We start from the raw sequence: 23,287 nt of genomic DNA on the forward strand, positions 1-23,287 counted from the left end.
TTCATTCCAGCAACACTCTCCATTAACATTTCATTTCATCTGTCAGTCATTTATTATTGCCCCAGAGGAGTGCGACAGGCTTCGGCAGCCGACTCATTTCCTATCCTCGCCGCTAGTTGGGGGTCTTCATTCATTCCATTCCTGACCCGGTCAAATGACTGGAAACAGGCTGTGGATTTTCATTTCTTTTCATACTGCACAACACTTCATTGTACATTTTGTATTATGAGTAGAGTATTTCCTATAACTGCAGTCCTTTTTCTATGATATTAATTCATACACTTACCGTATTATAATTTAAAAAGAAAATGTAGTTGTACATGATATGCTTTGTTTGTAACAGAGACAGGCTCATTTTGTTTATTTTATTTTGTTCTGTTCTCTTTTACTTTCTTTTTTCTTCAACCTTTTAAACATTTAAAAAACTATTATGTATTTTAAAATGTTGTATGTATGTACTATGTAGTGCCTTTTGTAATTGGAGGCAACCTCTGTAAAATGAAATTTTTAAATAAATAAATAAATAAATAAATAAATAAATAAATAAATAAATAAATAAATAAATAAATAAATAAATAAATAAATAAATAAATAAATAAATAAATAAATAAATAAATAAATAAATAAATAAATAAATAAATCTTCTTCTTTTTCTTTTTCTACCGCTTTTCCCACGCCTGTGGGGTCGCGGGTACGAACTGTATTGCACATGTGGATTTAGCTTTGTTTTACGGCCGCATGCCCTTCCTGACGCCAACCCTATATAGAAGGATGTAATCACTATTGCGTGTTTCTGTGTTGGTTGGTAGTGCAGTGTGTTGTCTGAATACGAAGAGGAACGTGTTAGGACAAACACAAACACCCAGTCCTCGGGCCAGAAGAATTAATCAGAGGCAATTAAAATCCCGACCCGGTTGGGAATCGAACCAAGGACCCTCTGAACCGAAGGCCTCAGCGCTAACCATTCAGCCAATGAGTCGTACAAATAAATAAATAAATAAATAAATAAATAAATAAATAAATAAATAAATAAATAAATAAATAAATAAATAAATAATGTCTGAGACTAAGCGGATGGACATTTAAAGAATACCACATTGAAGGGTTAAAGGTTAAAAATGAAACTCTGAAATTATTTGTTTACGAGTTAATCTCATGTCAGTTTATTTACAGAAGTGTTAACGGAGAAATGATACATAGTTCTTAATGCATATTGAGCAGGCTCCGAGGGTGATTGATGTCTGAAGCTGTATGAACGTTGATGATTTATTGTTAGTAGTTCTTCATGATGTTGATAGTTTCGTCGTAAACCAGTTCGGGTGAATGAATGGCCCAGAGGTAGTCAAGGTGATTAAATGAAGTCAGAGATACCTCATGTTTGAATGCATTTTTCAATCCCTCATATAATCTGTCGATATCCTGAAACAAACCAGATATAGCTATATTTTTATTTTCACAACAATAACAGAATAAAGTATGTAACACAATCAAAGAGGACGAAGCTTAGTAATCTTTAGCCATCGATTAGACACATACATGGATATAATAATTTCGTGTGTCTATTTCTAGCTGAGTGCAGCCCTTGTAAGGCAGACCCTCCGATGAGGGTGGGCAGCATCCACCATGTGTAGGTAACTGCATGTTATTGTGGTGGAGGATAGTGTTATGTGTGGTGTGTGGGTTGCAGATTTGTTGGGGACAGCACAAACATCCAGCCCCGAGCCATTAGAATTAACCAATGAAGGTTAAAATCCCCGGTCCGGCCGGGAATCGAACCCGGGAATTTCTGAACTGAGGCCAGTACGCTGACCATTTAGCCAACGAGTCGGACATCCGTGGTAATAGGGCCTATATTTGAATACAACTACCTTCAAATGCTTCAGAATTTTTTTTTTGAAAACTGCAATGCTGATGCTATTCCTTTATGATATCATCAACCATTATAATGATAATTCTTGTTATATCTACTAGCAAACATTAGTGAGATGAAATAAACGGCGACAGTTTCTCTTGTTGTGGTTAATAGTTCAGCAATGACCCAATACCGGAAGTACAGTAATGCAATCGTTTATTCCTTCGTTGATTTACCACTGATCCGCATTTAGGGCTGTCTGTAAAAAAAATAAAAAAACCACTCTCCTTTTCCACTAATGATTCCTGGAATGTCATTCCTGGAGCCTGTTTCTGTCTTAAAGTAGGCTACTGTAAAAGTTTGAAGTAATGAAGATAAAACTGGAACAGAGATTTTTTGTAGACAGGCTTACAGCTAGTCTGATATCATGATCCATCTTGCCTTACCTTTAGACCAGCCAACCAGTCGTTTTCACTGTAGTGGAGATACACGGGAGCAGTTACTTTACTGAGGTCGTAGTCTGGAGGGGTAGCTCGCTTATACTTTATCATGTTGCCAATAAGACCATGATCATACTGACGGAAATGACCTGCATGAGATAAAACAAACAAACAAACAAACAATAAATAAATAAATAAATAAATAAATAAATAAATAAATAAATAAATAAATAAATAAATAAATAAATAAATAAATAAATAAATAAATAAATAAATAAATATGTAATTAAGTTCGTTAGGCATATTCCGAAGAGAACATAGTTAATCTTTAATTGGAAGCAGGTGAAGTCAAGAGAAGTTCTTGTACTTTTTCTCATTATATTATTATTATTATTATTATTATTATTATTATTATTATTATTATTATTATTATTATTATTATTATTATTATTATTATTCTCAAAAAGGATGAAGAACTGGTAGGAAATGCCTCGTCTGTACCGTTTCTACATCATATTTCCATGTAAAAAAACAAATAAATATATCTAGGAAAGCGTTTATATTATATGACTAGCAAATGTACCCGTGTTTCGCTACGGTATTCTACATTGTATACGAATATCGAAGAAAATGACTGTTCACGCAGTGAATAAGATTTTTTTTAATTGAATGTCTTTAGCTTTATCCAAGAAACGTTCTTTCCAATGTAAAGTGCGAGTTGCGGAGTTGTGATGATTACGGCAGGCTCACTTGCCTACTGCCATTCACAATCGGGTTGGGAAGTTTTCATTATAACAGAAGGACCCCTTTTAGCGGCCTAATGGATGATCCTATGACATTTTATCGTATCTCCTCTATTAATGGGTTAGATTGAGTTATAAACTTTGAGTAGGGAGAAATTTGGGTAACGTTTCCACACACTGCATTAGTTTTCGGATACATATGTGACAGCTAGAGGCATAGAATTTGTCTCACATATGGCGGAATTTGATGATTCCGTCTTTCCTGTAAGTGTGTCAAACTATGCATCATACGTGTAACAAAATGCAAAATTTACGTACAATCGAGAAACACAGCCAAACCTAACGCGTAAGGAATAGAGATACAATAAAAAGTCATAGGACCAAATGTTGTAGATCACTCCAAATTGAACGGAGATTGTGCCATCCGTTTTGTGATACAACTTACCGTTTAGCCACGAAATACAACGAAACGAAGGTCTGCACCGTCATTAAAATTGCCTCCATATGCCAATATTTTCCGGGGGTAAAATGTGAAAAATTTCATCTTGGAATTTTTCCGTCGGTTACAGGCTAAAACTATAATTTTGCCAAATTTCAATTTTCTAGCCCGTCTGGCAGATTGTGCCGCCATCTCGATTTCGGGGAGAGGAGTAAAAATGAGGAATATCCTGAAAGTTCTTAAGCCCACGAAATCTATAGGTTATCGCTTAATATAAACATATACGACTGAATTCTTATGCTGAGCCCAAAATTTGAAGCCCCCCTTCCACCAGCGTGTCCCCCTCAGGCAATTTTGATAATTTTCGGTTTTTCTAGGGAACCTTTGGTCATCAGTTTCTCTGGTTCCAAGTTGTAAGTTTCTGAGATGCTTGGAAGTGCTTCATTAATTCGCGTCTATTTTCATTTTTATACCTTTATATACACTCATGTTCATAAAAACAGAGCACCTTTAAAAATAGAGATAGGAAGTTCGTATTCACAGGACATGTTCATTAGTATGTTCTGCAGAAGTGATTAGCATTTTAGTCACCGAGGTTCATCATGTGTCCTGTTGCTTAGTAGGCACTGGGTCCTCCATGGGCACTGATAACTTGTTCCTTCCGCGATGGCATCAACGCGTATAAGGCGCGAATGGCGTCCTGGAGTATAGCCATTTATGCAGCATTCACCTGGTTCCACAGTTCATTTTTGGTGGTTGGCATTGGGTCAGAGCGCCGCACCCGTCGTTTCACCATATCCCACACTTTTTCGATTGGCGACATGTCTGGTGATTGGGCGGGCCGGGACAACAGTCTGACATCCTGTGACAACAAGAAGGCACATGTTTGTGCAGCAACATGTGGTCGCGCAGTGTCCTGCTCAAATATGGCGTCTGGGGTGTCGTGCAGGAAGGGTATGGCTACGGATCGCAGGATGTCATTCACACAGGTCAAACTGGTCACATTGCCCTGGACACACACCAACTGTGATTTGCGGTTGTACCCTATAGCACCCCACACCATAAGGCCTTAAGTTGGCGCTGCATGTCTTGTGTGAATGCAGTCAATGTCATGCCTCTCCCCTTCTCTGCGGCGAACCAAAATGCGGCCATCTTTTTCAAACAAACAGAACCTGGATTCGTCCGACAACACCACTTGCTGCCATTCTTGTCCCCAGTGATGTCGTTCCATACACCATTGTAGTCTAGCATGTTTATGCACACATTAGTCAAAGGTAGTCCGACTCGTTGGCTGAATGGTCAGCGTACTGGCCTTCGGGTCAGAGGGTCCCGGGTTCGATTCCCGGGCAGGTTGGGGATTTTAACCTACATTGGTTAATTCCAATGGCTCGGGGGCTGGGTGTTTGTGCTGTCCCCAACATCCCTCCAACTCACACACCACACATCACACTATCCTCCACCACAATAACACGCAGTTACCTACACATGGCAGATGCCGCCCACCCTCATTGGAGGGTCTGCCTTACAAGGGCTGCACTCGGCTAGAAATAGCCACACGAAATTATTATTAGTCAAAGATAGGCGGAGAAGTAGATGACGCACCGGTAACCCAGACCGTAATAAACGGCGACGGGCTATCTCTCCTGATAGTGTACGACGTGTTACACTGTTGCACCAGAGCCGAGGAGGACGCAGATCTGTCCTGCAATGCCATTCGGATGAGGTTTCGATCTACTCGGGCGATGGTCTGAGTGGTGCGACCAAATCCATCTCGTCGTATTCTACGGCCTTCTGTGAACCATTATGTACACACCCGTTGCACTGCCGACACACTTCATCCCACACGAGCAGCAGTTTACTGGATGGATGCATCACGTTCTCCCATGCCAATAATGCGCCATCTTTAAAACTCACTCGTTTGACGGTACGGTCCTCGCATACGTCTGCGAGGCATCATGCATGTCTGCTCAAGTCACACTGATCCATTACCTTCGGTTTATAGTGACAACGAGAGCCGCAGGCACATTTTACCAGTCGGTGGTGGTGCGCCGAGATATCGATGTGGACCTTGAACCTGAGGGCCGACATGGTTCACATGCTAATCATTTCTGCAGAACATACTAATGCACTTGTCCTGTGAATATGAACTTCCTATCTCTAGTCTTTCAAGGTGTTCTGGTTTTTACGAACATGAGTATATATATCGATCGCTCGAGACCGACTTGCTTTTATATATATAGATTATGATTCAACTTACCAGAGTTGATTTCTTGAGCATAATGCAGCAGCTGTTTCACAGAAGCCCCAGCTGGAGTGTGGGCTAGAATACTTGGCAGCATGGTCTGAAAAGAAATGGTTGTGGTTATTAGGAGAAACTGTAGTCTAATATTACTTGTGAAAAGGATTTTGGTTGATCTGTTGTACAGCCAAAAAAAAAAAAAAATAGTTTATGGCATGCTCCTCAAATTTAATACCTTATAACACTTAATTTTCGTTGCTATCAAAATATAATGCGCCTCCGCTGTAGATAGAAACCCTGTGGATACCCATAACAAATATAATATCTGCAGGTTCAAATTTTTTCCGAGAAATGTGTACCTGCGAGGAACCTGTACAATACCATACGCCCATTTATTCTTTAAAGGTGATATATCTTCTCAGTGCTGCGACAGCGTGGAGTGGATTCATCACACGCACCCTCATCGAATAAACTCTCACAGACAAGGTAAAATTAAGAGGAAGACTGTTTCGGAGTTTCAAGATCACACCTGGTGTGAGACAAGGACATGGCCTCTCGTCCGTTTCCTTCATTTTGGTGCTCGACAAAGTTATAAAGACCTGGGAAGTTACACTGAACAATGTCGGAATCAAGTCGGTTACCACTGGAGCCGGAACACGGAAGATCGAGATCAAGAGCAGATGACATCACGATCCTAACCAACAACTCTAAGTAGGCTGCAGTTGCTGTTCAATCCCTACATGAGAGAACGGCGAAGACAGGACTAGAAATATCACTCGAAAAGACAAGTACTTCGAGAGTAAGCGCCCCAGGAAAGCCCCTTTGACGACCATCAACGGAAATATTATAAAATTGCAACATATTAAAATCATTCCGTATTGACGATTTTCGCTTTACAAGGAAAAAATATTTATTGCGTTGTCCTATTCAATACATGTATATATCCATCTTTAGACGGAGTAATTCTATCAGACATGTTTCGGCTCATTTTGGAGCCATCTTCAGTGAACATATTAAAGACTACATAATTAAAGATAAAATAATGTTATTAAAAGAACACAATGAAAGAGAATATATGAATACATGTGCAACATGATGAAGTTAATAAAATGTAAGGTTATAGCGAAGTCGTAACACGACCAGTGGAAGTGGGACCTCCAAACTGAGAAGGTTAGGCCGTTTCGAGAGGGCGTTTAATTAATAAATTTGGATTTTATTGACGTTTTTCACTCCCTAGTCACACACGCAACACTTGGCACCTGTTTCCTCATAAATATGTTCTTATACTTCTGTTTCCCTCTAGACTTTTCGTACCGAGCTCGATAGCTGTAGTCGCTTAAGTGCGGCCAGTATCCAGTATTCGGGAGATAATGGGTTCGACCCCACTGTCGGCAGCCCTGAAGATGGTTTTCCGTGGTTTCCCATTTTCACACCAGGCAAGTGCTGGGGATGTACCTTAATTAAGGCCACGGCCGCTTCCTTCCCACTCCTAACCCTTTCCTGTCCCATCGTCGCAATAAGACCTATCTGTGTAGGTGCGACGTAAAGCAACTTGCAAAAAAAAAAAAAAAAAAAAAAAAACCAAAAACAAAAACGAGTATGTGACTCAATGCATATAGACCATTTCTAAAGTTTTATTTTGTGATTTCGTCCTTGTTTTCATTGTGACTACTGTGCTTTCCGACTCAGAGGTCCTCAACCTCGCTATAATCTTACATTTTATCTACTTCATCATGTTGCATATATTTTTATATGTTATTTTTCATTGCGTCTTTTTAATAACATGCTTTTAGCTTTCATTATGTAGTTTTTTTAATATGTTCACTGAAGATGGCTCCAAAATTAGCCGAAACATGTCTGATTGAATTACTCCATCCAAAGATGGTTATACATGTATTGAATAGGAGGATGCAATAAATCATTTCCCTTTGTATAGATTGGAAAAGTCAGTCGATTCCGGCATGTTGGTGAATGGGTCCACACCATTGGTAGAGACGGAACCTACATCTTAGACATATGTGCCATACTCAACGCAATTTATGAACAGTCGCAAAATCGTTACAACAAGCAGTGCATATCGAAGAACGCCAAAATATCCCACTGCAAGACTATTATCAGATCCAAGTTAGTATATGCTGCGGAGACTTTACTGATGAACGGGAAAGGCACCATGGACAACCTGGAAAAGGTCGAAAGATATCCTCCGGAAAATTCGTGGACCAAGAGTGCTCCCGGGTGGAAACACCAACTGAAAGCGAACTCTGGACTGTACCAACAGTAGGCGGCTGAAGTTGTATAGGCACCTTCTGAGAATGGACAACGGAAAGCTTACGAAGAAGACCTTCTCACTCATCAAACGTAACAAGACTGGAACCATGTGGCTCAGTAAATTAAAAAAAAGAGGACTTACTTTCCTCTGGGATGTCTGATAATGATGTCTCAGATTGTCCCAAATTTTATGAAATGGTAAACTCCTGGTCTCCTCTACCAAAAGGTTGTTAAATCTAGCAAACCTCTTTCACAGGAAAGGAAGGAAAAATTAATAGCAGGGCTCAAGAAGTATTGGAAACGAAAGCGAACTAGTCATAGCACTCCCTGAAATGAAAATCTACAGCCTGTTTACAATCATTCGACCGGGTCGGGAATGGAATGTATGAAGCTCCCATATAGCGGCGAGTATAGGAATTGTGCCGGCTGCCGAAGCCTGTCGTACTCCTCTGTGACAATGATTAATGGAAGACAGATAAAATGAAAAAAATATTGGAGAGTGTTGCTGGAATCAAATATGACAGGGAAAACCGGAGTACCCGGAGGGAAACCTGTCCCGCCTCCGCTTTGTTCAGCACAATCTCACATGGAGTGACTAGGATTTGAACCACGGAACCCAGCGGTGAGTGCCGGCGCGCTGCCTACTGAGCCACGGAGGCATAACACTCCCTAGTGTGCTTAAACCATTAATAATAATAAAAATATATATATATATATATATATATATATATATATATATATATATATACACCGCGTGTTTCACCAGCCCCTTGTTTTTCTCGGAGGTAGGTAACCCAACTAACGCGTATATCACAGTCACTTGAAAAACATTAGTACCTGCTTCTTTATGGCCTTAGTACAATCATACCGTTTATATAATGCTCGCGAATATGGTAGGAATCATTAACGAAAGTGTTATTTCTATTACTTAAACTATAATTAATGTGGAAAACGACCACAGCTGCAAATAACACTATCTTAGGTTTGGACAGGAAGTGTCTATAAGGACTACAACGTGCTTGTGATGCAGCGAGACTCGCGGTATTTAAGGTGGCTCAGACACGCGTCACTGCTGTCGCATCAGCTAAGCTGTGCGGTAATAGGTTCGAATGGCATAGTGGTACACTTTTTTTTATTAACGCCGTTTACAGTGACTGTAATATGGCCGCATATCATCCTGTTCCAAAGAGTGAATTTTTATTTGATACTGAGAAAGACCGTTTATATCCGATGTTACATAACCAGGTTGGACTACGACGTGTTGGTCTGTAGGTAGGAAGTATAGTACCCTGCGTATTCAGAATAACAAGTGTTCGAAATGTTGACTACTTTTCAGTGTTCATTTAACCTTTAATCATTACGCAGCACGTGGCAGCCATTTTAATTCGGCCGTACTTTCTCCTTAAATTAGCAACAGTTCAACGAACTCTTCATAGGAATACATCGTGAGGAAGTAAGTGCTGTGATGTGACCTGGTAGGTGTGATTATTATTTGTGTGCGTTTGATTCGGTAGGTTGTTGATTCGAATCCCATGCTGGCCGTCCTGAAAACGGGTCTCCTCGTTTTCCCATTTTCACCACCAGGCGAACCATGGCCGATTTCCTTCCCAAAGACGCCAAATCAGAGCGCACCCATAAAAACCAATATCACAAACATATTTGTTAATATTGTACCCTCGCTAACATGGAGCACGTCTGTCGTTCAAGAAAATTGCCTAACGCCATATTCAAACCACTATGCTGCCGTTACTCACGCATCATCTGCTCCAGCGCTTCACCGATTCAGTCACGAAGCCACCATACTTGATGCATGCTAGAGATTTAGTACTTACGTAGTACGGCCGTTCCACCTCGAAAGTTAAGTTATTCTTCAATGAAGGTTTACTGTGTTCATTTAACTTTCTTACATTACAGAGCACGTGGCATAACCTATTCATTCGATCTATTACGGGTAGTCCGCCTCTGTGGTGTAGTGGTTAGTGTGATTAGCTGCCACCCCCGGAGGCCCGGGTTCGATTCTCGGCTCTGCCACGAAATTTGAAAAGTGGTACGAGGGCTGGAACGGGGAGGTCATCTGAGTAGAGGTGGGTCCGATTCCAACCTCAGCCATCCTGGAAGTGGTTTTCCGTGGTTTCCCACTTCTCCTCCAGGCGAATGCCGGGATGGTACCTAACTTAAGGCCACGGCCGCTTTCTTCCCTCTTTCTTGTCTATCCCTTCCAATCTTCCCATCCCCCGCAAGGCCCCTGTTCAGCATAACACCTTAGCGAGGTACTGGTCCTCCTCCCCAGTTTAATCCCCCGACCCAAAGTCTAACGCTCCAGGACACTGACCTTGAGGCGGTGGAGGTGGGATCCCTCGCTTAGCCCGAGGGAAAAACCAACCCTGGAGAATAACCGGATTAAGAACAAGGAAAGAAACACTGAAATCAGGGAAATAATCGCGGCAGAGTTCGACTCGTTGGCTGAACGGTCAGCGTACTGGCCTTCGGTTCAGAGGGTTGCGGGTTCGATTCCCGTCCGGGTCGGGGATTTTAACCTTAATTGGTTAATTCCAATGGCACGGGGACTGGGTGAATGTGCTGTCTTCATCATCATTTCATCCTCATCACGATGCGCAGGTCGCCTACAGTAGTCAAACAGAAGGACCTGCACCTGGCGAGCCGGACCCGTCCTGGGATATCCCGGCACTAAAAGCCATACGATACTTCATTTCATCGCGGCAGAGAAGAATGTATTGACTGTGATTGAAGAAAAAGTATTAAGATGGTTTGGACATGTAAAAAGGGTGACAGATGACAGAATTCCTAAGATGATACTAAACTGGGTAGTTGAGTGCAACAGGAAATGGGGAAACCACGGGAAATGAAAGGTGGACCAATGGTGTAGGAAGGAGTGTTGATAGAAGAGGACAGACATAATTGAATTAATGTTTAGATGATCGATTAAATGATTCGAGACCTCGAGACAGAATTCCTTATTCCAGAATTGATACGAAATATCCCCTCCATTTCAGTTGATAACACAAACAGGCATAACTGGTAAATGATCGACCATAACACATACAATTGATAGGGATGTTTTGGGGTATTCTATACTATCCATTCCTTGATTAATTCGTACATTTTTTGCAAATACAACACCGCTCAAAAGTTTAGGACTACATAAACATCATGAAATGTCATCTAGAACCTAAAATTGTGGTACTAGACCTCTGTATTTTTTCCTGAGCTTTAGCATCAAATATGATATACGTTGCCTGATTTCATTCAGTTACGCCAAGTATCGTAGAAGTTATACACTTTTAACTGTTGGATGGTCACACAAGAAAGTCAACATTTTCTTAAATATTCTGTTCTACATACTCTAATTGGTTTCAGGTATCACCACCAAGATTCTTTTGTAAACTTAGCAGTAGGTGGGGGTCATTTTAGTATAAATATAAACATTCCGAAGAAATGCGACATCGATTTTTGTGTGTCAGTTTTCCACTGTCCTTGTCATAGGTCTCAGTGTGAGCTATCGGCACCAGAAATGTGTTCTTGTCATAGGTCTCAGTGTGAGCTATCGCCACCAGAAATGTGTTCTTGTCATAGGTCTCAGTGTGAGCTATCGGCACCAGAAATGTGTTCTTGTCATAGGTCTCAGTGTGAGCTATCGGCACCAGAAATGTGTTCTTGTCATAGGTCTCAGTGTGAGCTATCGGCACCAGAAATGTGTTCTTGTCATAGGTCTCAGTGTGAGCTATCGGCATCAGAAATGTGTTCTTGTCATAGGTCTCAGTGTGAGCTATCGGCACCAGAAATGTGTTCTTGTCATAGGTCTCAGTGTGAGCTATCGGCACTAGAAATGTGTTCTTGTCATAGGTCTCAGTGTGAGCTATCGGCACCAGAAATGTGTTCTTGTGATAGGTCTCAGTGTGAGCTATCGGCACCAGAAATGTGTTCTTGTCATAGGTCTCAGTGTGAGCTATCGGCATCAGAAATGTGTTCTTGTCATAGGTCTCAGTGTGAGCTATCGGCACCAGAAATGTGTTCTTGTCATAGGTCTCAGTGTGAGCTATCGGCACTAGAAATGTGTCCTTGTCATAGGTCTCAGTGTGAGCTATCGGTACCAGAAATGTGTTCTTGGATGCCATCTGCAAAGTGTAAATGAAACTATCAGGCCAGATAAGTCTAATGCTGATAGTTCGCCCCGAGATCTTGGGCCATACGTGACGAAGGTCACTGCTTTGAAAAATAAAACACGCAGAAAAACGGTGCCGCATATTTTCGTATTTTTTATGTTTATATGAAAATGACCCAAACCTATTGCTAAGTCTACAAAAATAATCAATGTGATACTTGCAGCCAATTAGATTATACAGTACGTTATATTACCGAAATTTATGATTTTTTTAGTGTGACCTTTCAAGAATTAACAATTTGTAACTTCTACAGTACTTGGACTAACTTAATGAAATCAAGCGACATATATTATATTAGATATGGGAGTTCAGAAAGAAAATTGCAAAGGTCTAGAAGCACAATTTTAGTTCTAGATGACATTTTGTGATTTCCTTATGTGGTCCTAAACTTTTGATCGGTACTGCACACTGCAAATTGTTGAATTTTACTGAATTTATGCCAGGAAAGGGTGTATCTCTTCGCTTAAATTAAATAAATGTTACATTACCTCGTTCAGTTCCTTGGTGTCATAGCCTGCAATCAGGAACAATACATTGCTGCAAACGGCCTGAGTGATTGCTCCGTCCTGACACAAGATTTTTCCTCCTAGGTCCATAAGATCGTTGCTGGGCATGAACTCTCTTATTCCAAGAAGCTTCAAGATGACCTGATGAGGAAGAACATGTTTGCAATTAAATGTCTGACATTTTATCGGTAAGATGATCATACAGATAATTGAATACCTACGAGAGTAAGGGCGTAAGTCACGGCAGCGATTTTTTTTGCACACTAGTGCGGAATCTTTCTTTCTTAACCAGTTTACCCTGCAGGGTTGGTTTTTCTCTCGGACTCAGCGAGGAATCCGATCTTTACTGCCTCAAGGGCAGTGTCCTGGAGCGTGAGATTTTTGGCCGGGGGATACAACTGGGAAGGAGGATCAGCAACTCGCCCAGGCGGCCTCACCTGCTATGCTGAACCGAGGCCTTGTGGTGGGACGGGAAGATTGGAAAGGATAGACAATGAAGAAGGAAGGACGGCCGTGGCCTTAACCCTCAACTGCATGAATTATTTTTCGTTTCCGTTTGGTAAAGAAAGTTCAACTTACGTGTTTTTGTTTTAGATTTACCAACAATTCTTAACTGAGACTAATACCTTAACACTCGTATGTGATGTGTTTTGCCAGAATGGGATATATACCAGTTTTCGCGAGTTTTACGCTAAACATTCAATGACCGAACATTACTGCCTGCTGGCCATGGGTACGTATATGCAATGCGCAAGTAAACTTGCAAGACCATAGCTCGGAAATGTCTTTGAGGTTGAGCCAGATGTACTCCTGAAGCCTGTGGTAATATGATGGGGAGGGCCCACGTAAAATAAACGGTGGTTGGTACGCATAGATGTTGGCGAGGTGGAAGGAGTACCCTCGGTTGTAGGGCTGTTTTGTCATCTGAAAAAATAAAATAAAAAACAAGGCATTACTGGTATATGTGTTTGATTTACTGTCCTGTTGAAGATGTGCCGTTAAACTATCTCTGTCCAAAATCTGTATCCAGTTATACAGGTGAAAAGTTATATGTTGGCTGATGGCAACACTATGCAGTAGAGCGTTGAGTTAGCTACCGGCCCGGCATTTGCCTGGGGGAGAAGTGAAAAACCATGGAAAATCACTTCGAGGATGGCTGAGGTGGGAATCGAACCGATCTCTACTCATTTGACCTCCCGAGGCTGAGTGGACTCCGTTGCAGCCCTCGTAACACTTTTCAAATTTCGTGTTAGAGTCGGGAGTCGAACCCGAGCATCCAGCTAACCACACTAACCCCTACTCCACAGAGGCGGACTAGTGCTGTATCTACCTGACAAATTAAAATATACACATGAGAGAGGTGCTGTGGAATGTATGAATAATTCCAATTAGGTTTACCAGGTGTAGGACACTGTCAGCCATGAAATCCTTGGGCTACATAATTAAAGCCTGGATTTTTATGCAGTGACAGGTTAGACTGCAAATTAATTTGGTTAGTAGGAAGTATCGGCCACCCACCCGTCCGTAATGTAGCAAGAGTAACATAAATTATAGGGGTTCTGATGGGCAGTACCCCTAATGTTTATGCAAACCCCATAGCATAATCGTTGTGAAGGTAGATTATACTTGTTACTCGCTTCAGTAAGTTTGCATTTTAACCTATTAATGCATAAAAATTGGGGCTATACATAACGTTTATTCTCAGGGAGTACATTAACCTTCACGGTAAACTCTTAAAGTAGTCCTCTAGATTGTCTACAACACGTTGCCAACGACGCGGGTGACCATGTGTGTTTTTTGTAGTCTCATGTTTCACAGCGTCGTCAGTGTCATCCCGTATCCCAAACCGTCCCCCACGCAATGGTTATTTCACTCTGGGGGATGAGATGAAAATCGCATGGAGGAAGGTCCGGTGAATATGGCAGGTGTTCCAGTACTTGCCTCGTCACGTCCATTTTCCATGGAGCCTGACTCTCTAGTGCAGTCCCATCGCCCTGTGCGTTGTACCTGCCGAACGCACCGCCATGTCGTGCTGTGTCCATGTACTATAAATTTCAATCCTTCCAGGACATATGACCATTGTGGCGGCACCGTGCAAATGTGAGGGAAAAAATAGTTGCCATGATTTATGCCCCCCAAAAAACAAAATCCCATGGCGCAAGAGCCCCCAAGAGCCATGGCCTACCAAGCGACCGCTGCTCAGCCCAAAGGCCTGCAGATTATGAGGCGTTGCTTGGTCAGCACGACGAATCCTCTCGGCCGTTATTCTTGGCTTTCTACACCGGGGCTGCTCAATTATAATCACGTAGGCTGAGCGAACCTCGAACCAGCCCCCACATCCAGATAAAAATACCTAACCTGGTCGGGAATCGAACCCGAGGCCTCCCGGTAAGAGGCAGGCACGCTACCTCTACACCGCGTAGACGGGAACTTATGCCCCCCCCCCCTATTTTGTGCATGGGAGCTTTTCCACAAAAATATTATGAAAAAGTACGTAATTGAAATAATAAGTCACGGCATTTAGTTCAGATTCCACGTGAAACTGGAATCACCGAGCTCGATAGCTGCAGTCGCTTAAGTGCGCCCAGTATCCAGTATTCGGGAGATAGCGGGTTCGAACCCCACTCTTGGCATCCCTGAAGATGCTTTTCCGTAGTTTCCCATTTTCATACCAGGCAAATGCTGGGACTGTACCTTAATTAAGATCACGGCCGCTTCCTTCCCACTTCCAGCCCTTTCCTATCCCATCATCGTCATAAGACCTATCTGTGTCGCTGCGACGTAAAGCCAATTGAAAAAAAAAATAAAAAAATAAGAGAAACTATTGCGTGTTTTTGTGGTGGTTGGTAAACTAACCGATCGCACTTTTCAATATACACACGATTTTTGTCTTTGCTCCAAGCTGCATTCACAAAAGAAAATATGTGCTCTGAACAACATTCTTCGAGGATGACGGGGGGGGGGGGGGGTTGCTGATAGTCGAGTGACATTGTCACTGCCTTCACATCAAGCTGGCCACGGTTCGAATCCTGGCCAATGAATGCGCGATTTAAAAATGAATAGGTAACTTCCACCTTTTAGGACTCCATGGAAAACTAGAAGTGCCGTGGGTTTGATCAGATTTCAACAGTCAGGTAAAGTTACAGACCGCCTCTGTGGTGTAGTGGTTAGTGTGATTAGCTGTCACCCCCTGAGGCCCGGGTTCGATTCCCGGCTCTGTCACGAAATTTGAAAAGTGGTACGAGGGCTGGAACGGGGTCCATTCAGCCTCGGGAAGTCAACTGAGTAGAGGTGGGTTCGATTCCCACCTCAGCCATCCTGGAAGTGGTTTTCCGTCGTTTCCCACTTCTCCTCCAGGCAAATGCCGGGATGGTACCTAACTTAAGGCCACGGCCGCTTCCTTCCCTCTTCCTTGTCTATCCTTTCCAATCTTCCCATCCCCCACCAAGGCCCCTGTTCAGTATAGCAGGTGAGGCCGCCTGGGCGAGGTACTGATCATTCTCCCCAGTTGTATCCCCCGATCCGATGTCTGAAGCTCCAGGACACTGCCCTTGAGGCGGTAGAGGTGGGATCCCTCGCTAAGTCCGAGGGAAAATCCAACCCTGGACAATAAACAGATTAAGAAAGAAAAGGTAAAGTTACATGATTGATTTCTTTACAACACTGGTTTGAGGAATATGAAATAAGAATTGCAATATTTTCTTTTTTCATGAAGTGGATAGAAGATTATTTATCCTGGCAAAATTAGGGACAGCTGCGTCTCTCTCGCACTTTTAACCAGTAATAGAATTGGTTGGTAAGTAACTATAAATCTTACGGCCCGTACTACGTCAGCCAGATAACAGTGCGGCTTAAATGTATGTGACCGTTAGTACATTTATCTCGAAGCTCGGTTGAAAACGTGTACTACGACTTTCGTTTATGTGCAATATGGGCGAATATTCTCGAGTTTAGCCATGCCGAAGTTGGAGAGGCATTTAACAATCTTATCTGGGACTCGGCCAACATCAAGCTGCATATGTAGCCATAGTCGTTACGGCAACATCGTTTGACGTTACCACGAAGTTATTTATGGGTTCCAGTCCCCATAGTCCAACATTCTTTTTACCTTCTAAATGTTAGTCGGTAGGGTACTAGAGGTGATAGTACACATTTCCTAATCATCACAGTGCGTGTCAAAAGTTTGGGTTCTATTCCAAATTTATACGTGACGCACATATGGATTAAGGTATACGACGTTGTTCATGGTGATTTTTCCGTCGAACGAGGACGTTAAGGAGGTTATATATATTTCCAAGTTGCTTTACGTCACAGCGACACAGATAGGTCTTATGGCGACGATGGGACAAGAAAGGGATAGGAATGGGAAGGAATTGGTCGTGGCCTTAATTGAGGTACAGCCCCAGCATTTGCCTGGTGTGAAAATCGGAAACCACGGAAAACCATCTTCTGGGTTGCCGACAGTGGGTATCAAACCCACTATCTCCCGAATAATGGATATTGGCCGCACTTAAGCGACTGCAACTATCGAGCTCGGTGTTGTATTTCCTTGACTTCATAACAACTTGCTACTACGTATTTGAACTAAAGTGAGATAAATGCTTGTCAGTTACTATTCTAACATTGTCTTGAAAAAAAAACCGAAGTAGTTATTAAATTATAACAATAAATTGAAATAATATTAAAATTTATCATCCTCGCCGCATACAGTGGCATTAATTACGAATATAAACGTCACTTTCGCCATAATGCGCATCCTCGTAAATAGTATTAGACAAAAAACAAAATTATACCGTGTGGTAGGAATTACTGTATTTGATAAGATAACCTGAATCTTAACTTATGCGTCCAGGTTACATTTTCAATCTATTTATTTTCTACAACAATTTCTGAGTTTCTTTACTTAATTAATGTTAACATTTCTTCGTATGTGTAGATTTCCGTCCTAATTCTGTGTTTTACCTGAACTTCCACATTATAGCTTAATAAGAGTCTAATTTTGGACTCTAGTAATACAATTTCAAAAGGAATAACGCTAAGCAAACGAAAAAACTAGGAGACACGTATACCACCGCTCTAAATCTCACTATATTTTCAGTAACCGTATTACCAACGCGATCAAAATGTTAATACATCTTCCGCATAACAATTCCGTAGTTAAAATTCGTTGGTAGTTTGCGAGAAAATATTTAACTTCTAGTTTGCAAAACTGCAGCCTACGTCTCTGGCTGTTTATCCGACAGTCGTAGTAGAGGCCCTTAACAAATTAATCATTCATAAACTTAGGCTAGGTAGAACTACTGAATTATTGTTAAGAGTAACTACTTATACATTAAAAGTTACAAAAGTCAAGAAGAAATAATACAATGTTACAGAAACGTCATACAATTTTGAAGAGATACATAAACGCTAATTCTGTAATAAAAGAGAATTACTAAACAATGTAGAATTCTTATAATACTTAAGATAAAAGTTACTCTTGTACTGTGAGTGTCCACGGGAATTGGGAAAGTTACAGGGGAAGGATAGGATGAAAGAAAAGGACGAAGAAGAAGGTAAGTGATCACGTCTAGCTGCTTTACTGTTTGTGTTTTTCCATCCGATATTTTGTACAGGCTCCTTTAAATTTATCGAGCAATGATGTCGCTTGCGGCAGATGGTTCCATTCACAGATTGCAGAAACTGTTAATGAATTGCGACAGTGGTTTAGTTGGACCGGAACGGGCCGGAACGCCGTTCCGGGAAACATTTTCCCGCTTTAGAATGACGCAACATTTTTACATTCAGTAAGAAAATCTTACAATCCATACATAGCCCTGAAACGTCATGGGTGTACTCTAGCGGACTAATATTGAACCTCGGTTTTATGTTCATAATTGTCACTGATTCAAAGGTAGTATACAAAAATAATTGGCCCTGCACTTCTACTTTGGATATCTGCTATGGTGATGAGAGTGCTGGCAACCTTTTTCCACATGTCAGACAAGAGGAGGTACATTAATGCTTTTAGAAAGTATGTCGAGACCAAGGAAATTCCAGTGGAGCTGATGCCTTTAATCAAGAATGTACAGACTATTCCCATCTTTTCAGCAGAAGCTGAAAGAGCTTTCAGTACCACGAATGAGATCCACAGCGAAAAGAGAAATAGGCTGCTGGTTGCAAGATCAAGCAGCGTTTGACCTCCTGTGCATACAACCATATGTCAAGTCATGGCTACGAAAGGGGAGACGTTCATCTGATGAAATGACTTGTCGGAAACATGAGGCCGCTGATTTTGACACCCAATACGAGTCCATCTGGAAATTGCTGAATTAATAAGGTGAGTTCCTGTAAATATATTTTTCCAACTAAATCACTGAATTGCGATATACTGATGACTTGTGGTTAGGTATGGGGAAATAATATGCATGTCCTAGGCACACTATCCTTTAAAACACTGAAATTTCTCATATAGATTGCCGGTATATCTCACCGTAATATGCGCTGAAAATTTCAAAGTAATTGGATATAAGGTCTGTATAAATTTTTGACAGATAAGTATCTCTGGACCCAGGTAAAAAAGCCAAACGTTACCATTACTACTAAAGTGACTTACCAAACGAGGATTAAAAATACTGGCTTAAAAAAGTAGGCCTACAAATGCTTGTCCCTCTGGACGCGTAAGTGGAACACAAGTCTTAAAATCAGTACAGTCCCAGCAAAATCGGTACGCATTCCATTCCCAAGTTTCGTGATTAAATTTACCAGTTTGGTTTACACGATACATTATTTACAAGCTGTATCCTATATACTTACTTCCATGAATGCTTCTCCTTTGGAGAAAATCTGGAAGAAAGGACTTGCCATATGGTTCATGAAGGCAATAGGAGCCAGCGAGAACATAGCTCTGATCTTGTCATTGTATTCAGGCTTTTCAGAAGTCATTACATAAAACATGGTGGTACCCATGGAATGGCCAGCATAAAACAATTTCTGTTCACCAGTGTTCTTCAAAATGTAGTCAATCTCTGCTGGAACGTCATATATACCATTCTCGTGCCAGCTGTAATAAATTATAAGTAATGAATTAGCTTGGATAAACCTCCTTGAGATGTAAAATACAATGAAATCTAAAATAAAAGTATAATTTTTCCCCAGTATAATGTAATATTTTCCTTTCCTTGTTGTCTCCCTTCTTCTGCCACGTTTTCCCCGTTCTGGTAGGATGTGAATCGTGTCACACATGTGGACTTGCCCCTGTTTCATCGCCGGAGGGGAAGTGGGAAACCACAGAAAACCACTTCCAGGATGGCTGAGGTAGGAATCGAACCCACCTCTACTCAGTTGACCTCCCGAGGGTGAGTGGACCCCGTTCCAGCCCTCGTACCACTTTTCAAATTTCGTGGCAGAGCCGGGAATCGAACCCGGGCCTCCGGGGGTGGCAGCTAATCACGCTAACCACTACACCACAGAGGCGGACCATAATGTTTATTACATGCAATAAATGTCATCATATGTTCCGTATTGACTTGAACATAATTATATAAAGTTTATTAAAATGAGGTAAGGTAAGGGTTATTCTGCCCGAAGGCAGGTCCGAACCTCCGCAGAGGTGTTCCTGAGCCGGAGTTTACGTGCGGTAGAGTGGCCAGTTCCTTTCCGCTCTTCCATTCCCTTACCCCCCACCAACAGCGCGTGGCAACCCATCCAACTCCTGACCACGCCCAATGTTGCTTAACTTCGGAGATCTCACGGGATCCGGTGTTTCAACACTGCTACGGCCTTTGGCTATTAAAATGAATTTACAAGTATATTGTCCACCTGTTTGATGCAAAATTGTTACCATTTAATAAATGTTCTATCTAAAACATGATATAAAAAAGACACAAACACATATAACAGTAAGAGATAAAGTAACCAATGAGAAAAGAGACATTCAACAATTATAATAAAAATTCAATATTGAACATGTTCATAGTACTTCAGTCTTGTTGTAGTAAGATGAATGTTATTTGAACAGAAATAAGTCCAGATTTGAACGAAAATTAGTTTGGCTGGAAGAGTTCCTTAAAACTGGGCGAGTTGGCCGTGCAGTTAGGACCGCGCAGATGTGAGCTTGCACCCGGGATATAGTGGGTTTGAACCCAACTGTCGGCAGCCCTGAAGATGGTTTTCCGTGGTTTCCCATTTTCACACCAGGCAAATGCTGGAGCTGTACGTTAATTAAGGCCACGGTCGCTTCCTTCACACTCGTAGGCCTTTCCTATCCCATCGTCGCCATAAGACCTATCTGGTGCGACGTAAAGCAAATTGTAAAAATATAAAAGGAGTTCCTTAAAAAATAAGTGGACTATTTTTAATGAATCATCAAATGTTTTTTATCGTTTCAGTTCTGAAACAGAGTGAAAATTTAGGCTCTGAATTTCTTCATGAAGAGTACAAGTTTTAACCATGAATTCACTCTTTCCTCCAGCCCCGTGCGTATGTACTTCAGGTTGGGTTGATGTTGACCTTTGCAGTGACTGTCATTGTATACATAATGTTTATTGGCAGAGAGTAAAGTAACCTTCGCGGTAAACCCTGAATGTACGCAGACAGATCCGGTGAGTATGGAGGTTTTTCCAGTTCTTACCATGTCGCATTCATTTTGCATGGAGCCTGACACACTACTACAGTCCCACCGCCATGTTCGTGGTATTTGCCCAACGTGTATCCAAAGTTTCTATGTGGAGGGATGTTTTCACTGTTGTGTGTTTCTGTGGTGATTGGTAGTGTGACATGTTGTGTGAATATGAAGAGGTGTGTGTTGGAACAAGCACAGCTCACTTCCCGAGTCAGATACCAGTAAAATTCCTGACCCACCGGCGATCGAATCCGGCACCCTCTGAAATGAAAGCCTCCATGCTGACCATTCAGCCAAGGAGGCGGACTATTTTGAAATTATCCTTCCATGTATCTTATTTGAAACTAGCAAATGTTCCCGTGATTCTCTACGGCATTCTACATTGTATACGGATTTATCAGTAAAGTACTCTAAATGCAGTGAGTAAGACTATATTAAATTCCACCTACAAACGGACTTCACCATCAGACGACTCGTTCAGTGTTCTACATGGTTGGTCCTGTGCCATTTTCCCGTATCTCCTATATTTATGGGTTAGATTCAGTTATTCATCAAATGGGGTAAAATTTGGTACAGTTTCACATACTACTTTATTTTTTTGATACTCATGTGACCCTGGAATCATAAAATTGTGCGAACATATGGCCACTGGTCATGTCAATGTGCCTGCCCAATGTCATGATTGCATCTTTCCTATAAGTGTGCCAAACAATAACATACACGTGTAAAAAGTACAACATTAACTTGAACTCGAGAAATGCAGTACTATTTAACGAATATGGGATAGAGATACGACAAAATGTCATAGGCCCAAAGTTGTAGATTTATCCAAATTGAAACGCGATATTTTGTGATACGACTTACGGTTTAGCCATCAATTATTCCGAAACGAAGGTCTGCACCGTCGTTAAAATTGCATCCATATTTCGATATTTTCCGGGGCCAAAAGTTATACATTTGCATAGCATAGAATATTTCCTCAAAGAAAAGTGTGTCCAGGTTTAGGGATTAGCACTCGCATACATAAGGAGTAATTAAGGAAGCAGAATAATACATGTAAGAAAGCTGACATTGATAGAAAATGGATTATAACTGAGGATAGCCGGATGACGACAAATATGTAAATAGCATGAGAATGTATTGGAAAATCAAATGCCTCTCATTAAATTATGCTGGTGTGAGTTATGGATATAAGAAAGCGGTAACAGAGGAAAAATTTAGGCGCAGGGATTTTTAGGCAAACAGATAAGAAGACGAGTAATGGTGTTATTACTTGAGCTATTCAAGGACGGTTATAACCTCCAACGATATTCCGCCAATATCCCGCAGAATGGCCGATTGACGCCTCTCTTGCCTTCTACCCAAGGAACAATCACGAATTTAAAGGCATGATGAGGAAAATGGCAATACGTTACTTCCCTACTGTCATGCAGTCAGAGACGTTGCCATGGTAACCTGTAGGTTCGTTGTCGGTCTGTCGGTCACTCAAGGCAGAGCATGATACCCGCAGAAAATAGTAAATTTCTCCGTCATTTGAAGAGTAAGCTAAATTATGAACATAACGAAAGTTGTTTATAATGAAGATGCGTATCACATACGGTCCACTGAGTTTACAGAAAATCAATAGCATAAGAGAATATGGAGGAAAACCGTTCTGGTTTTCCTATAAACCCCCCGTCTATTCAAATATTTTAAAATGATATGCATATCGGAACCTTCCTTGGGATGAGTATAATCTAAATATGAAGTTTGGTTGAGATCTATCCAGTCGTTTCGCCGTGATGGTGGAACAAAAGACAAACAGACACGAAAAATAAAAACCACCGATTCGGTCTTGAGTTGACCTAAAACGGATAAATATCTGAAAAATTGGCCAGACAAACGAAATTACAGACAGCGGACCCCCTACAACTTTATTTATATAGATTCTTAAGGGCAATTGGAATGGCAGGGGAAGAAGTCATCTAAGTGCTTTTCGACAGCGTTAACATCACCAGATCTAGTAGTTCATTCG

At 41.4% G+C, this 23,287-nt stretch overlaps 1 protein-coding gene across 1 annotated transcript in view; it reads right to left on the reverse strand.

Moving 5' to 3' along the window:
• Positions 1-1,132: 1,132 nt before the first annotated feature.
• The window catches only part of LOC136866519 (lipase 3), a 54,210-nt gene continuing 32,055 nt past the window's right edge, over positions 1,133-23,287 (reverse strand). Inside the window, exons 4-8 of the mRNA XM_067143565.2 lie at positions 19,467-19,713; positions 12,654-12,812; positions 5,732-5,816; positions 2,299-2,441; positions 1,133-1,419 (exon numbers count right to left, since the gene is read on the reverse strand). Coding sequence (XP_066999666.2) covers positions 1,273-1,419; positions 2,299-2,441; positions 5,732-5,816; positions 12,654-12,812; positions 19,467-19,713 — 781 coding nt within the window. The 3' untranslated portion in view covers positions 1,133-1,272. The remainder of the gene's footprint in view (positions 1,420-2,298; positions 2,442-5,731; positions 5,817-12,653; positions 12,813-19,466; positions 19,714-23,287) is intronic.

The sequence above is a fragment of the Anabrus simplex genome, chromosome 3 (genome assembly GCF_040414725.1).
Source record: "Anabrus simplex isolate iqAnaSimp1 chromosome 3, ASM4041472v1, whole genome shotgun sequence".
NCBI lineage: Eukaryota > Metazoa > Arthropoda > Insecta > Orthoptera > Tettigoniidae > Anabrus > Anabrus simplex.